The sequence below is a fragment of the Mastomys coucha genome, unplaced genomic scaffold (assembly GCF_008632895.1).
Source record: "Mastomys coucha isolate ucsf_1 unplaced genomic scaffold, UCSF_Mcou_1 pScaffold15, whole genome shotgun sequence".
NCBI classification, from domain to species: domain Eukaryota; kingdom Metazoa; phylum Chordata; class Mammalia; order Rodentia; family Muridae; genus Mastomys; species Mastomys coucha.
Window position 1 is genome coordinate 106022735 of NW_022196897.1, and position 15353 is coordinate 106038087.

Consider the following 15353-nt stretch of genomic DNA (forward strand, 5'->3'; position numbering starts at 1 on the left):
ACAGTGTACTCACATATATGAAATAAATAAATAAATCTTAAAAAAAAAAAAAACTCTGTAGATGGTTACATTAAAAAACAAAGTCCTTTTCTTTTATAGATACATAACGATGTAAGAACAATTCAAAATATTCTAGGAGGAGAAACAAGATTAAACATCCGAACCAGAAACTGTGCTGCCTAAGTTTAATTATGTACATGTTGAGGAAGAGAAAAAGAAAAGGCAGTTCACTGTACTTTCAAACTCTTTAACTAGTTTTCTCCAATACATTTTTATTTCTAATACTAGCTACAATAAGTCAGAAAAATTTGGAACTTATGAAACAAGTCTAAGAATTAGAGCATGAACACAACAATCACAGGAATAAAAGTCAAAATTCCTGCTTCAGGCATATGAGCAACATAGGATTACTCTTTTAAAATGCTACTTTTTATTAGACTACCAAAACTTATTGCCCCACATTTGTTAACCTTCTACCCTCCCCCCGCCTCTCTTTTCCCTTTCTTCATTCTGTACTTACCACTTTCCATCTTTCTTTGACCAAGATTCCAACACTGAGGATATCTGGCTGCTCCCCTCCTCCACTCATTGCAAAACACTGATGAGGTAAAACAGCTACACAAGCATCTAGCTCCCAAGGGTGGATTCCATTTAACCTAAAACAAAAGAAACAGAAGCCACAGAGGTAATTAACACAGATAATATTCTAGCCTCAAGAAGCTATACATTATTAAGTTGCTTCCTCAGAAGGATAGGGGACTCTCTACAACAACATTCCAAAAACCATGAAATTCACATGGTCTTTCCAGTACAGATGACGAGTCATCACAAAGACACAGTGCATATATTTACATAACTGAAATGGCAGAGTAAGCATGAGGGTCAAATGGCAGTTGACTCAGTAGAACCATTTTCCTGAGTACACACTTTACCAGAGAAAAAGGCATGGTAGCCAATTTACAACTCTACAGTTCTGATCTTAGGGCCCTGAGCATGTTAGGCAGGGGCTTACCTCTAAGCTATATCCTTAGCCTTCTTATTCTTTAAGACAGGCTCAAATTGTTCAGGTTCCTATGAACTCACTCTGTAACCCAAGATGGCTTTGAATTTGTGGTTCTGCTCAGCCTCCAAATTAACTGTATTTATCACATCATCTGCTACCAGACCCGGCAACAGCTTATAGTTTAATAGGTTTAACATACAATTTAATATCACTAAAACTAATAACATTTAATATTTTGTTAAGTCATTCACTCATTTTTCATCTGCTTGTGCATGTATGTGTGTACTGGTACATTTCTGGTACATGCAAATGTAGAAGTCAGAGGACAACTTACAAGAGTCAGTTCTGTTCTTTTACAATATAGGTTCTAGTGACTAATCAAGTTGTCAGGATTGGCAGCCAGCACCTTTACTTTCGGAAAAATTTCATCTATATTTTACAAAATGCACTTCAAACGCATAGGAATTAATTAATGTACACAGAAAAAGACTGTGACAAACCACTAAGCATTTTTTAAAAAGAAAATCAGCAAAAGAACAGTAGATCTATGGAAAACAAAGAGCAAAAAATACAGCCTAATAGACATAGAAACTGTAATGTAAGAGAGAAAAATATCAAAGTGACTTTTTGACATGTTGCATGTGTGGAAGCCAGAAAACCACTCTGGATGTCCTCCTCGGTGTACTGCCTAGTTTTATGTCAACCTGACACAAACTTAGACTCATCAAAGAGGAGAGAGCCTTAACTAAGAAAATGCCTCCAGCTGTAGGCAAACCTGTTAGGGATTTTCTTAATTTATTGATTGGGGAGGACCACAATTTATTGATTCTGAGTGGACCCATCCCTGGGCTGATGGTCCTGGGTTCTATAAGAAAGTTAGCTGAGCTAGCCATGGGAAGCATGCTGGTAAGCAGTACATTCCTCCATGTCCTCTGCACCAGCTCCTGCCTCCAGGTTCCTGTCCTGCTTGAATTCCTGTCCTGCTTGAGTTCCTGTCCTGCCTTCCTATGATGATGAACTGTGGTGAGCAAACAGTAAGCTGAGGAAACCCTTCCCTCGTCATGGTGTTTTATCACAGCAATAGCAACCCTAGACACTCTGGAACATCACCTTTGAGACAGAGTCTCAGTGGTCTAGAGCTCACTGATTAGGCTAGCCTGGCTGGCCAGCAGGCACCAGACATCCTCGACTCTACCTCCCCAGTAGTGGGGTTAAAGGAAAGATCACCATACCTGGCATTTTTATTCAGGTTTTGAATATTAAACAAGGATCCTGTGCTTGAGAGGCAATACTTTACCAATTGAGCTGTCTTCTTAATCAAAATATTGTTAAGAGAAAAAAAGCAAGATGGAAAAAAGGTATGATATGCTGCCTTTGTGTAAAATTACACTAATTGCTTTTAAAAGAGTGAGAGAAGAAAAAAAGGAAAGCTAAGCCAAAAGGCAATGAAATGATTCTTCATAACAGTAAGGAAAATTTTCAGTAAAGGGCCAGAAAGCAGATATTTTAGCCTTCATTGCCCATATAGTCTAATCATAGCTACTTAAATCTACTAAGCCAGACAAAGGCCACCCTCAGCTACATATCAAGTTCGAGGCTAGCCTAGGCTACATGAGTGTGTGTGTATATGTTTCATTTTCTAGCACGTGAATGGCAGCTAATAATTATCGTAATTCCAGCTCCAGGGGATCCGATTCCCTTTTTTGGCCTCAAATAAAGAAAGTAAAAAGAACTTGAGGTAATGAAGATCATATAGCTTTTCCAAAATTCATCAGGTCTAGGATAATAAACCAACTTGACCTTTGGGCCAGCAAGATGAGAGCCAAGCCTGATGACTTGAGTTTGATACCTGGGACACACATGATGGGAAGAGAAAACTGACTCCTGCATTTGTCCTCTGACTTCCATACAAGGGCAGTGGCATGCACACAATACACACACATGCAGGGATGCACATAGCCCCCGCCCCATACTTTTAAAACTTTAACATCAGTTTCTAGCAACCCCTCTCATTCCTAAGTGTAAACAATACCAACCTATTTCCTACCTCTCTTCTTAGCCAAGAGTTAGTCTCTTTCAACAGGCACTTGATCTTACTGGTTTTACAGTTCTGAGGGGAAAAAAAAATCCAGTTTGAGTTAAAGAGTTAATTAACAAACATATTTAGCATTGAACCATTTTCTTCAAAATGCTTAAGAAGGCAAATATTATGTATATTTTACTTACAACAAAAAATAAAGTTTAAGTAGGAAGTGGTGGTAACCACCCCTAATCCCTTTATTTGGAAGGCAGAGGTAATGAATCAGGTCAAGGTCATCCACAACTACAAAGTGAGTTTGAGACCAACACACACACACACACACACACACACACACACACACACACATTATTATTTTCTTATCAAAACAGGGCTTTTCTCTGTGTAGCCTTGGCTGTCCTGGAACTCACTCTGTACACCAGGCTGCAGACTGGCCTTGAACTTAAGAGATCTGGCTGCCTCTGAAATACTGGGATCAAAGGTATCCACTACCACCACTAAACAATAAAGACACTTATAAAATATCTCCCAATTACCACAGTCTCCTGCTGTTGATCATTTCCCTCCCTCCATGTTGAGCTGGATCTAGTTTCTTGCCTCTAATTAAAAGAAAACAGCAAAAGATAATTCCTCTCTGTCTGTCCCTGTTTGCTTGCTACTATGAAGCATCTACCCCATTACCCCATGGAAAGGACCACCAGCAGAAAACAAAAGCAGCTTCTAGAATACTGCACAGTTCCGGGAATAACAGGTATCAATAGCCAGCAAGGAACTGTCCCAGAGTCTAACAACTCTCAAGTCACCAGCAAAGCAAACTTAAATCCTTCCCCTGCTTTACCTTGTGATGGTTGAAGTCTACCGTGACTACCGCCTATAACCCGCCCTGATGAAGTTCCCACCGACAGGGCTTTACCCAAAATGCTGACAGACACTGGGAGATAAATGTTTTAAATTCCCAGGTCCTGAAATGAGCGCAGTGACACACACACTAAAGCAGAGACAAGAGGATCTTGAAGGCACCCTGGAGTACAAAATCAGACTCATCTCCAGCAAAAGGTAACAATTTGTCAAGCTTCAAGTGTATGAGGCAACAGCTTCCCAAAATGCACAATTACAGGTTCCTTTTCCATTCTACATCACAGATAACTGAAACTCTATGTAACATGCAATAAAAACAACTAAATTAAAATAACTATGCTGTACTCATTTTTTATTAATACTAATAAAAATGTCAGAGCAATAATACTATTTTCTTCAAGAGAAGTATTGAATATTTTTCTTCCTGGCATATCCTTTTCTTTTGTTTTATTTTTTTGAGACAGTCTCTCTCTCTCCCTCTCCTCCCCTCTTCCCTCTCCCCCCCTCTCTAGCCCTGGCTGTCCTGGAACTCACAGAGATCCATCTGCTTCCTGAGTGCTGGGATTAAAGGTATGTGCCACCACCTCCAGCTCTGGCAATAGTCTTTTTTTTTTTTTTTTTTTCTTTTTTTCTTTTTAGACAGGGTCTCTTTGTGTAGCCCTGACTGTTCTGGAAACTCACTCTGTAGACCAGGCTGGCCTCAAATTCAGAAATCCACCTGCTTCTGCCTCCCAAGTGCTGGGATTAAAGGCGTGTGCCACCACTGCCTGGCTCTGCCAAAATAGTCTTAATGACCTACAATAGGGAGTAAATCTCATGGTAATAAATTTTGACAGTGATACTAAATCTGGATGTGTTGACAAAACAGACCCAAAGAGAATCAAATATAGATAGAACATGCTAAATGAAGATCAACTTATAAATGTGAAAGAACAAGTGGTTTAAAAAAAATCACTTGCCTGAAGATCAACTTGTAAATGTGAAAGAACAAGTGGTTTAAAAAAAAATCACTTGCCGGGCGGTGGTGGCGCACGCCTTTGATTCCAGCACTTGAGAGGCAGAGGCAGGCGGATTTCTGAGTTTGAGGCCAGCCTGGTCTACAGAGTGAGTTCCAGGACAGCCAGGGATATACAGAGAAACCCTGTCTTGAAAAGCAAAAAACAAAACAAAACAAAAAAAATCACTTGAAACATTTGCTAAATAGCAAATGACTAGGGGGAAAATAGCAAATTAGTGTCTTTGTTAGGGTCTCTAGGCGTCCAGGAGTGGTGCTAGAGTCTATGAGAGTTCTACGTCTTGATCTACAGGGAGTAGAAGGAGACTGTGACATACTGGTCAGATACTGAGATTATAGGACCTCAAAACCCTTCTAAACAGTGACACACTTCCTTCAACAAGGCCACGCCTACTAATGGTGTCATTCTCTGTGCCAAGTACTCAAACATATGAGTCTCTTGGAGCCAAATCTATTTAGTCCACCACAGTAAGTAAACCCAGACATCATCAGTCACAGAACAAGAAAATAAACGAATACAAAAAGTTTTATTTGAGAAATCAGCATAACACTGCAGTGAGTCTACTGTCCTCTAACTCTAGAGATGTTCCAAGACAGAGAGAGGTTAAGGCCAAACTACTTAGATTGTTGACATTACTTCTCTGTGCCTCATTTTCTTATTTATTAAAAACAGGAATATGTTGTTTCTATTAATAACTGCTGAGATCACTGTACCCTCACAGTAATAATCTACAAATTTGCTTTAGATAGGCTAACAATGGTATCTATAGATTTAAAGTGCTAATAAATGATGTATATAGTATTTACTTCCAACAAAACCTGGCATGCCGTGCTCAATAAATAGTAGTCCCATGTAATATATCACTTTGCAAATTTCTTAGCTTACATGAACAGTTACAGTCTTGTTCACAAATACAGTATCTATAAAACAGTCTCTGTATTGACTTATCAAAAGAACCAATTTTGTTTGCATAGAACCTATTAAATTACTACTATTTATCAAATTCCTATGAAATGTTATTAGAAGAAAATTATTGTTTTACACTTGGCCTACAACCTGAATTATAGCATTTACATTGATATACTTTTGCTGTAAAAATTTGGAGAAAAACTACTTGATCAAAAGAAAATAAAGCCAGGTGTGATGATGGCACACACCTATAATCCTAGCATTCAGGAGGCAGAGGCAGGTGGATCTCTGTAAGTTCTAGGCCAGCCAGTGATAACACATTGATTGAGGCCCTATCTAAAAGAAACAAACAAGAAAAGAAAGGGGGAAGGGGGTAGAAATAAACCAATGCCATTTACTACTATAAAGTATAAATTACTTTCAAGTGTGTTATCACCTGAAGAACATTTTGACTACCCCTTCACAAAATAAAGTGAAAAATTCACCTGGCATTAAAGGTTTTTTTCTGAGGCGTGTGTGTTTCCTTTTATTAGCATATTTTAATTGAACAAAATTAATGATGGGTCAGGGCATCCACTATGCAACAGAAAGTCAGTGAACCTGAGAGTTGAATAGAGACAGAAATCTTGGTTTAGAGTAGACAGTCTCAGAATCTCAGATACAATTTACAATGTCATTTATGTATTTTAAAAATTATTTCATTATTTTGTGTGTATGTATTTAGCATGCATTTATTGTGTCTGCATACCAGATGTGTGCAGTGCCTCTGGAGGCCAGAGATGACATCAGACCTCCTGGAACTAGATTTATAAATGATTGTGAGCTATAATGTGGGTACTGGGAATTGAACACTGATCCTCTAGAAAGCAACCAGTGTTCTTAACTACTGAGCCGCTGCTGCATCCTCCAAATAGAGTAAATTTTCTTTCTAGTACACTAAATTTCTTGAAGGTAAAACCTTTTAATTCATTCAGTTCTATTCATGTTTGATTTTTTTTTTTTAAAGTCAGGTTTTTTTTTGTTTTTTGTTTTTTGTTTTTTTGTTTTTTTGTTTTTGGTTTTTTTTTTGGTTTTTGGAGACAGGGTTTCTCTGTATAGCCCTGGCTGTCCTGGAACTCACTCTGTAAACCAGGCTGGCCTCGAACTCAGAAATCCACCTGCCCCTGCCTCCCAAGTGCTGGGATTAAAGGTGTGCGCCACCACTGCCCGACAAAGTCAGGTATTTTTATTCAAAGATGGTATGGTAGTATGTAGTGGAAGTTTTGGTTTCTTTAAAAACTCAGTTATGTTATGTGAATATGTTTTTGGTTTTGTTTATTATTGTTATTATTATTATTATTATTATTATTATTATTATTATATTTACAATCCAGCCGTTGACCATTATTATTATTATTATTATTATTATATTTACAATCCAGCCGTTGACCTTCCCTCTCACAGGTCCTCATCCCATTCCTCCTCCACCCTGTCTCCCAGATGATGTTCCCACTACCACCAGGCCTCCCCCGTCCCTGGAGCCTCAAGTCACTCAAGGATTATGCACATCCTCTCTCACTGAGGCCAGACCAAGCAGTCCTCTGCTACATATGTCAGGTGCCTTGAACCAGCTCTGCTTCAGACCAGCTCGCTGATGCTGCCTGGTTGGTAGCTCAGTTTCTGGAAGCTCCTTAAGGGTCCAGGTTAGTTGATTCTGCTGGTCTTCCTATGGGGTTGCCCTCCTCTTCAGCTTCTTCCATCGTTTCCCTAATTCAACCATAGGGGTCCCCAACTTCAGGTCTCAGTCAGCTGCTTGTTGGGCCTCTCAAAGGGCAGCCATGCTAGGCTCCTGTCTGTAAGCACACCATAGCAGCAGTAATAGTGTCAGGCCTTGATGCCTCCCCATGTGATGGATCCCAAGTTGGGCCAGTTACTGGACCTCCTTTTCCTCAGTCTTTTCTCCGTTTTTTGTCCCTGTAGTTCTTTTAAACAAGAACAACTCAGGGTCAGAAATTTGACTGTGGGTCAATAATTCCATCCCTCCATTTGAGGCCCTGTCTATCTACTGGAGGTAGACTCTTCGAGTTCCCTCTTCCCAGTGTTAGGCATTTCATCTAAGGTTACTCCAATTGAGTCCTGAGAGTCTCTCACCTCAGAGTCTCTCTGGTACTTTCTAGGGGGTCCCCCTACTTTCCACCCCCAAGGCTGCATATTTCTATTCATTCTGCTGGCCCTCTGAGCTTCCCTCCTGTTGTGCTCCCCAGCCCATACATGATCATGTCCCCTTTTCCCCTTCTCCCCCTTCTCCCACCAGGTCCCTCCCTCACTCTGCTTCTCATGACTATTTTCTTCCCCCTGCTACGTGGGACTGAAGCATCTTCACTTGGGCCCTTCTGCTTGTTAACCTTCTTGAGTTCTGTGGATTGTATCCTAGGTATTCTGTAGTTTTTGGCTAATATCCACTTACTAGTGAGTACATATCATGCATGTCCTTTTGGGTCTTAGTTAACTCACTCAGGATATTTTCTAATTCTATCCATTTGCCTGCAAAACTCATGATATCCTCGTTCTTAATAGCTGAATAGTATTCCATTGTGTAAATGAACCACATTTTCTGTATCCATTCTTTGTTTGAGGGACATCTAGGTTCTTCTGGCTATCACAAATAAGGCTACTGTGAACACAGTGGAACACGTATCCCTGTGGCATAGTGGGGTATCTTTTGGATATATGCCCAAGAATGGTATAGCTGAGACTTCAGGTAGATATTAAATTTTCTGAGGAACCACCAGATTGATTTCCAGAGTGGATGTACCAGTTTGCAATTCCACCAGCAATAGAGGCATGTTCCTCTTTGTCTACATCCTCACCAGCACGTGCTGAGTTTTTGATCTTAGTCATTCTGATTGGTGTAAGGTGATCTCAGGGCTGTTTTGATTTGCATTTCCCTGATGACTAAGAACTTTGAATATTTCTTTAGATGCTTCTCAGTCATTTGAAATTCCTCTGTTGTGAATTCTCTGTTTAGCTCTGTACCCCATTTTTTAATTGGGCTACTTGGGTTTTGGGAGTTTTGCTTCTTGAGTTCTTTACATATTTTTTAGCCCCCTATCAAATGTGGGGTTAGTGAAGATTTTTACCCAATCTGTAGGTTGCCGATTTGTCCTACTGACTATGTCCTTTGCCTTACAGAAGCTTTTCAGTTTCATGAGGTCCCATTTTTCAATTGTTGATCTTAGAGCCTGAGCCATTGGAGTTCTGTTTAGAAAATTTCCCCCTGTGACAATGAATTCGAGGCTCCTTCCCACTTTCTCTTCTATTCGATTCAGTGTATCCGGTTTTATCTTGAGGTCCTCCTTGATCCACTTAGACTTGACCTCTGTACAAGGTGATAAATATGGATCTATTTTTATTCACCTACATACAGACCTCCACTTAGACCAGCATCCTTTTTTTTTTTTTTTTTTTTTTTTTTTTTTTTTTTTTTTTTTTTTTTTTTTTTTTTTTTTTTTTGGTTTTTTGAGACAGGGTTTCTCTGTGTAGCCCTGGCTGTCCTGGAACTCACTCTGTAGACCAGGCTGGCCTTGAACTCAGAAATCCGCCTGCCTCTGCCTCCCAAGTGCTGGGATTAAAGGCGTGCGCCACTACTGCCCGGCGACCAGCATCATTTATTGAAGATTTCTTTTTTCCATTGTATGTTTCTGGCTTCTTTATCAAAGATCAAGTGTCCATAAGTGTGTGGGCTTATTTCTGGGTCCTCAATTCTTTTCCACTGATTTACCTGTCTATCTCTGTACCAATACCATGAGGTTTTTAATCTCTATTACTCTGTAATACAGTTTGAGGTTAGGGATGGTGTTTCCCCAAGGAGTTCTGTTACTGTTAAGAATTATTTTCATGCCAGGCAGTGGTGGCACAGCCTTTTAATCCCAGCACTTGGGAGGCAGAGGCAGGTGGATCTCTGAGTTCGAGACCAGCCTGGTCTACAGAGTGAGTTCCAGGACAGCCAGGGCTACACAGAGAAACCCTGTCTCGAAAAACAAAACAAAACAAAACAAAAATTCTTTTTTTCTTTTTTGTTTTTCAAGACAGGGTGTAGACCAGGCTGGCCTCGAACTCAGAGATCCACCTGCCTCTGCCTCCCAAGAGCTGGGATCAAAAGCCTACACCACCACTGCTGGCTTTTTTTTTTCTTTCTTTCTTTGTTGAGAGACTTGAAGTTCTTATCATATAGATCTTTCACTTGTTTGGTTAGAGTTACATCAAGATATTTTATATTATCTGTGCCTACTATAAAGGGTGGTGTTTTCCTACTTTCTTTCTCAGCCTGTTTATCATTTATATAAAGGAAGGCTACTGATTTGAGTTAGTTTTATATCCAGCCACTTTGCAGAAATTGTTTATCAGTGGTAGAGGTTCTCTGGTAGAATTTTTGGGGTCACTTATGCATACTATCATATCATCCACACATAATGATATCTTGACTTCCCCTTTTCCAATTTGTATTCCCTTGATCTCCTTTTGTTGTCTTATTGCTCTAGCTAGAACTTCGAATACTATATTGAATAGATACAGAGAAAGTAGGCAACCTTTTCTTGTCCCTGATTTTAGTGGGATTGCTTCAAGTATCTTTCCATTTAATTTGATATTGGCTTTTGGTCTGCTGCATGTTGCTTTTATTATGTTTAGGTATGGGCCTTGAATTCCTGATCTCTCTAATACTTTTAACATGAAAGGGTATTGTATTTTGTCAAATACTTTTTCAGCCTCTAATGAAATGATCATGTGATCTTTTTTTTTCTTTTTTAAAAGATTTATGTATTATATGTAAGTATAGTGTAGCTGTCTTCAGACACACCAGAAAAGGGCGTCAGATCTCATTACAGATGGTTGTGAGACACCATGTGGTTGCTGGAATTTGAACTCAGGACCTTCAGAAGAGCAGTCAGTGCTCTTGACCACTGAGCCATCTCTCCAGCCCCTAATCTTTTTTTCTTTTAGTTTGTTTATATACTGGATTATGTTGATAGATTTTTGTATATTGAACTGTCCCTGCATCCCTGGGATGAAGCCTACTTGATAATGGAGAATGATGATTTTGATGTGTTCTTGGATTTGGTTTGCTAGGATTTTATTGAGCAGTTTTGCATCGATATTCATAAGCAAAATTGGTCTGAAGTTCTTTTTCTCAGTTGCGTCTTTGTGTGGTGTAAGTATCAGAATAACTGTGGCTTCAGAGAATGAATTAGGTGGTGTTCTTTCTGTTTCTATTGTATGGAGTAGTTTGAGGAGTGTTGGTATTAGCTCTTCTTTGAAGGGCTGGTAGAATTCTACACTATTAGTGGGGTGGGTACTTTGGGACCAAATACAGAATACTGTACATACTAGGCATGTGTTCTACTCCTGAGCTACATTTCCCTAGCCCCCATTTTTGTATTCCCATTATAGAGAATACCAACATAGAACAGTCTTTCAGTAAACGTTTATAAGTGAAATGTCTTTTATTATAAGTGAAATGTCTTTCACTTCCTATATAGTTGAATAAAGCTACAAAGTTCTAGCCAAGCCAGGCTCAGTGGCGTACTTTTTTAATCCCTGCACTTTAGAAAAAGAAGCAAACAGATCTCTGAGTTTGAGGTTAGCCTGGCCTACAGAACAAGTTCCAAGGCAGCCTACACAGAGAAACCCTGTCTTGAAAACAAAAACAAAAAACCTAAGTAGTTTTATGACAACCAACACTCTCTTTCAATAATCTGCAATGAATGCAGAGTGAAACAAAATATAATACAAAGCACTGCCCTCATTAACAATTAAGAAGAAAAGTTAAATTATAATTTACAAGGTGCTCTTACATGCAGAATACAAAAACAAAACAAAACAAAACAAAAAAACAAAAAGAAACCTAAACAAAAAATTAATGATGATTCTCTATGCAGACACTCTAAAACCAAGCTATTAGGATTGAAAAAAAAATGGATGTAGCCCCCTCTGGCAATGGCAAAGAGACAACTTGGTGGTGGTGGTGTTCTTATATAGGTCAGAGGCAGAGCAGATGGCAGTCCTTTGTTCATCCTAGCTTGATGGCCAAAGATGGTTTATGCCTAGGACACATAAAAAAATAAAAATGAATAAAATAAAATCCAGGCAGTACAGTGAGGGAGGAGGAAGACACACATAGACTTACTGGGGGCCAGGGGGTGGAAAGAGAGGGGGCATGCCACAGTTCTGCCCTCCGCCCCACAGCAAGGGTGGGCCATAGACAAACAGAGCCTCACTTACCATCACCCAGAACAGCCTGGGAGAAGGAAGACAGAGATCTGCCAACCACAGACCTGTTCTCCTAGGCACCGCATAGGCAGGCTGTAGCCACCTATTTGCAGCCACATCATACAGTGCAGACAAAGTATGTCACCCAGGGGCCGGACACCTGCAGGGCCAGCCTACACCAGGAGCAACCACAATATGCAAGTATGTGGTAGACAGATGGGAGAGAAAAAAAAACGTGGACAGTTTGAGCATTATGAAGAGAGGTAGATGCAACTAGTCTCAAGGGTGGAAAGAAGTAGCCTGTTGTAAGTGGCTAGCCCTGCTGCCTGGGGCTATGATTGAGGTCCGAGTCCAAACTGCTGCTGAGGGCCATGTCTAGGTCTGTGGTTATGCAGTGGCAGGGGTTGGTGTCCAGTGTCTCATGTTACTACTAGAGAACATGGGGACATTCCTGGTAGGAACAGCAATCAGGGACCAGATGGATGTCCAGAGGCTAGACAGAACTGGCCCTGTCCTTCACTGGCTGCCATACTCTGGAGAGCTGGTTCCACCTCTCACCAGCAGCAGCCTTGGGAGAGCTGGCCCTGGTCCCGGTGGAGGGCATGCAGGTGAGCCAGACCTGAGAACAAGAACACAGGAAAGCTGGCCCTGCCATTTATCTGCTGTAAGGTGGCTTGGGTACAGGGGTGATGTCCCCCTCTCCCCACTCACCACCAGTGGTAGCTGGGAAAGCTAGCCCTGGACCTACCCTGGACAATAGTGGAGCTGGCCCTGATGACAAATGCATGGGTAAGCCAGTCCTGAGGTGTGGGGGTGGGAGAGCTGGCCCAGGCCCTACCAGATTGCAGCACTCGGAGAGTGAGCCCTGTACCTTGACTGTGAGCTGGCTCTGGAGGTGTGGGTAGAGCTGAGCTGGCCCCAAGAGTATGAGAGCTGGAGAGCAGACCCTGGCTCCTACTGATGATACAGTGTTAGAGAGCTCACCCTGGCAGCTCAGATAAGAAAGCCAGTGGGCTGACCAGCTCAGCTACTACCCAGGCCCAGATCCATGGCTTTGAATTGGCCTACCTCAAAATCTATATCATCTGCAAACAGCTGGGACAAGTGAAAGAACCAGTCCACCTGATCCAAAGCTGCAGGATCTCCATGACACAGGACGACAACAGGATAACTGGGAGGAGGCCCAGTAGGAATTCAATATTGACTGTATCACAGAAGCCAGAGATCTCAAACCAGACCAGTGACTCACTGCAATGAACATCTGCAAGTGAAGATGTACAGACAGAGGAATATTCAGGGGGATATACACACCGAGACATACTACAGCTTCCACCATGAGATGACTTTTGTTTGTGCATGTGTGGTTTATCTTGTGGGGAGGTAGTAAGGGCAAAGGTCAGCTATGAGGGGACAGGAAGATGAGTGGGACTAGGGCGCATGATATGAAACTCACAAAGAATTAATAAAAAGTTAAAAAAGAAAACCATGCTACTAAATGATGGATTGACATGTCTTATAGTCAACCTAATTTTAGCAGCTGACATTGAAAAAAAAATGCATGTAGCAGCCGAGTGTGGTGGTGTATGCCTTAATCCCAGCATTCAGGAGGCAGAGGCACGCAGATCTCTGAACTGGAGGCCAGGCTAGTCTACAGAGGACAGCCAGGGCTACCCTGTCTTGAGAAAAAAGAAAAGAAAGAAAAACAAACAACAAAAAGAAAGGAAAGAAGGAGCCGGGCGGTGGTGGTGCACGCCTTTAATCCCAGCACTTGGGAGGCAGAGGCAGGCGGATTTCTGAGTTCGAGGCCAGCCTGGTCTCCAGAGTGAGTTCCAGGACAGCCAGGGCTACACAGAGAAACCCTGTCTCGAAAAAAAAAAACAAAAAAAACCAAAAAAAAAACCAAAAAAAAACAAAAAAAAAAAAAAAAAAAAAAAAAAAAAAAAAAAAAAGAAAGGAAAGAAGGAAGCAAGGAAGGAAGGAAGGAAGCAAGCAAGAAGGTTGAGCAAGTCATGGAGACTAAGCCAGTAAGCAGTACATGGCTTCTGCTTTAGTTCCTGCCTAGAGTTCCTGTGCTGATGTCCTTCACTGATGGACTGTGATGTGGAAATGTAAACCAAATAAACCTATCCTCCCCAAGTTGCTCTTGGTCTTGATGTTCTACTATAGCAACAGACACCTGAGACAGTAGGTAAATAAATACACAGAAGAGCAAACAAGCATCGCATAAAAAGTGCATGGGAGCAGGGCGGTGGTGGCGCACGCCTTTAACCCCAGCACTTGGGAGGCAGAGGCAGGTAGATTTCTGAGTTCGAGGCCAGCCTGGTCTACAGAGTGAGTTTCAGGATAGTTAGGGCTACACGGAGAAACCCTGTCTTGAAAAACAAAAACAAAAACAAAACAAAAAGTGCATGGGAAAAACATCTGCCAAATAAAAAGTTCTTATTAGAGGAAAGAATACACAGGCCTGAAAGTTAAACTGAATTCAGTAAAACTAGGCTAACAAAGTTGGGGTGTAGGCTAGTGGTAGAGTGCTTACCTAGTCTAGGTTCCATGTCTGATGCTGCAAATGCTGTTAAAACTTCTTTTGCAGCTGGGTATGGTGGTTCATATATATATATATATATATATATATTTTTTTTTTTTTTGAGACAGGGTTTCTCTGTGTAGCCCTGGCTGTCCTGGAACTTATTCTGTACACCAGGCTGGCGTCGAACTCAGAAATCCACCTGCCTCTGCCTCCCAAGTGCTGGGATTAAAGGTGTGTGCCACCACCTCCCGGCTGGTGGTTCATATCTTAATCCCAGCCTAAGCAATCCTAAAATAAAATAATATACACTTCTTGACCTCAAATTAGACTGTAGAGCCATAGTCAAAAAGACACTAAGCACTAAAAAGACATGAGGATAATGGAGCAGAGATCCCAGAAATACACTACCACAGCTATGTACACCCAATTTTGCCTTTATAAAAATAAATTCTGGAAAAAAAGCTTGTTTGATAAATGGTGCTGGCAAAACTGAATAACCACCTGCAGAAGAACAGAATAAGACCAGTATATCTTTCTTTCTCTCTCTCTCTCTCTCTCTCTCTCTCTTTCTCTCTCTCCTCTCTCCCTTCCTCTCTCTCCCTCCCTCTCTCTCTCTCTCCTCTCTTCCTCCCTCTCTTCTTCCCTCTCTTCTCTCTCTCCCTCTCTCTCTTCTTCCCTCTCTTCTCTCTCTCCCTCTTTCCCCCCTCTCTCTTCCTCCCTCTTCTCCTCCCTTCTCCCTCCCTCCCTCCCTCCCTC

The 15353-nt window shown here is 41.2% G+C and overlaps 1 protein-coding gene, 1 long non-coding RNA gene and 1 pseudogene across 7 annotated transcripts in view; 1 reads left to right on the forward strand and 2 right to left on the reverse strand.

Moving 5' to 3' along the window:
- The window catches only part of Ttbk2 (tau tubulin kinase 2), a 121440-nt gene that overhangs the window by 93881 nt on the left and 12206 nt on the right, over positions 1-15353 (reverse strand). For 3 of the 6 annotated variants that reach the window (XM_031371576.1, XM_031371579.1, XM_031371580.1), the window contains exons 2-3: positions 3051-3113; positions 521-656 (exon numbers count right to left, since the gene is read on the reverse strand). In XM_031371576.1, coding sequence (XP_031227436.1) covers positions 521-656; positions 3051-3113 — 199 coding nt within the window. Of the gene's footprint in view, positions 1-520; positions 657-3039; positions 3114-15353 lie in introns of all 6 variants that reach the window. The other 3 variants (XM_031371575.1, XM_031371577.1, XM_031371578.1) reach the window with 1 other exon arrangement.
- On the reverse strand, positions 11663-13629 carry LOC116090773. Its single transcript, XR_004118813.1, has 2 exons — positions 12083-13629; positions 11663-11904 (listed from the first exon to the last, which is right to left on the reverse strand). It is a non-coding gene; the product is annotated as an uncharacterized LOC116090773 (long non-coding RNA).
- Positions 11787-11917, forward strand: LOC116092748 (annotated as a pseudogene).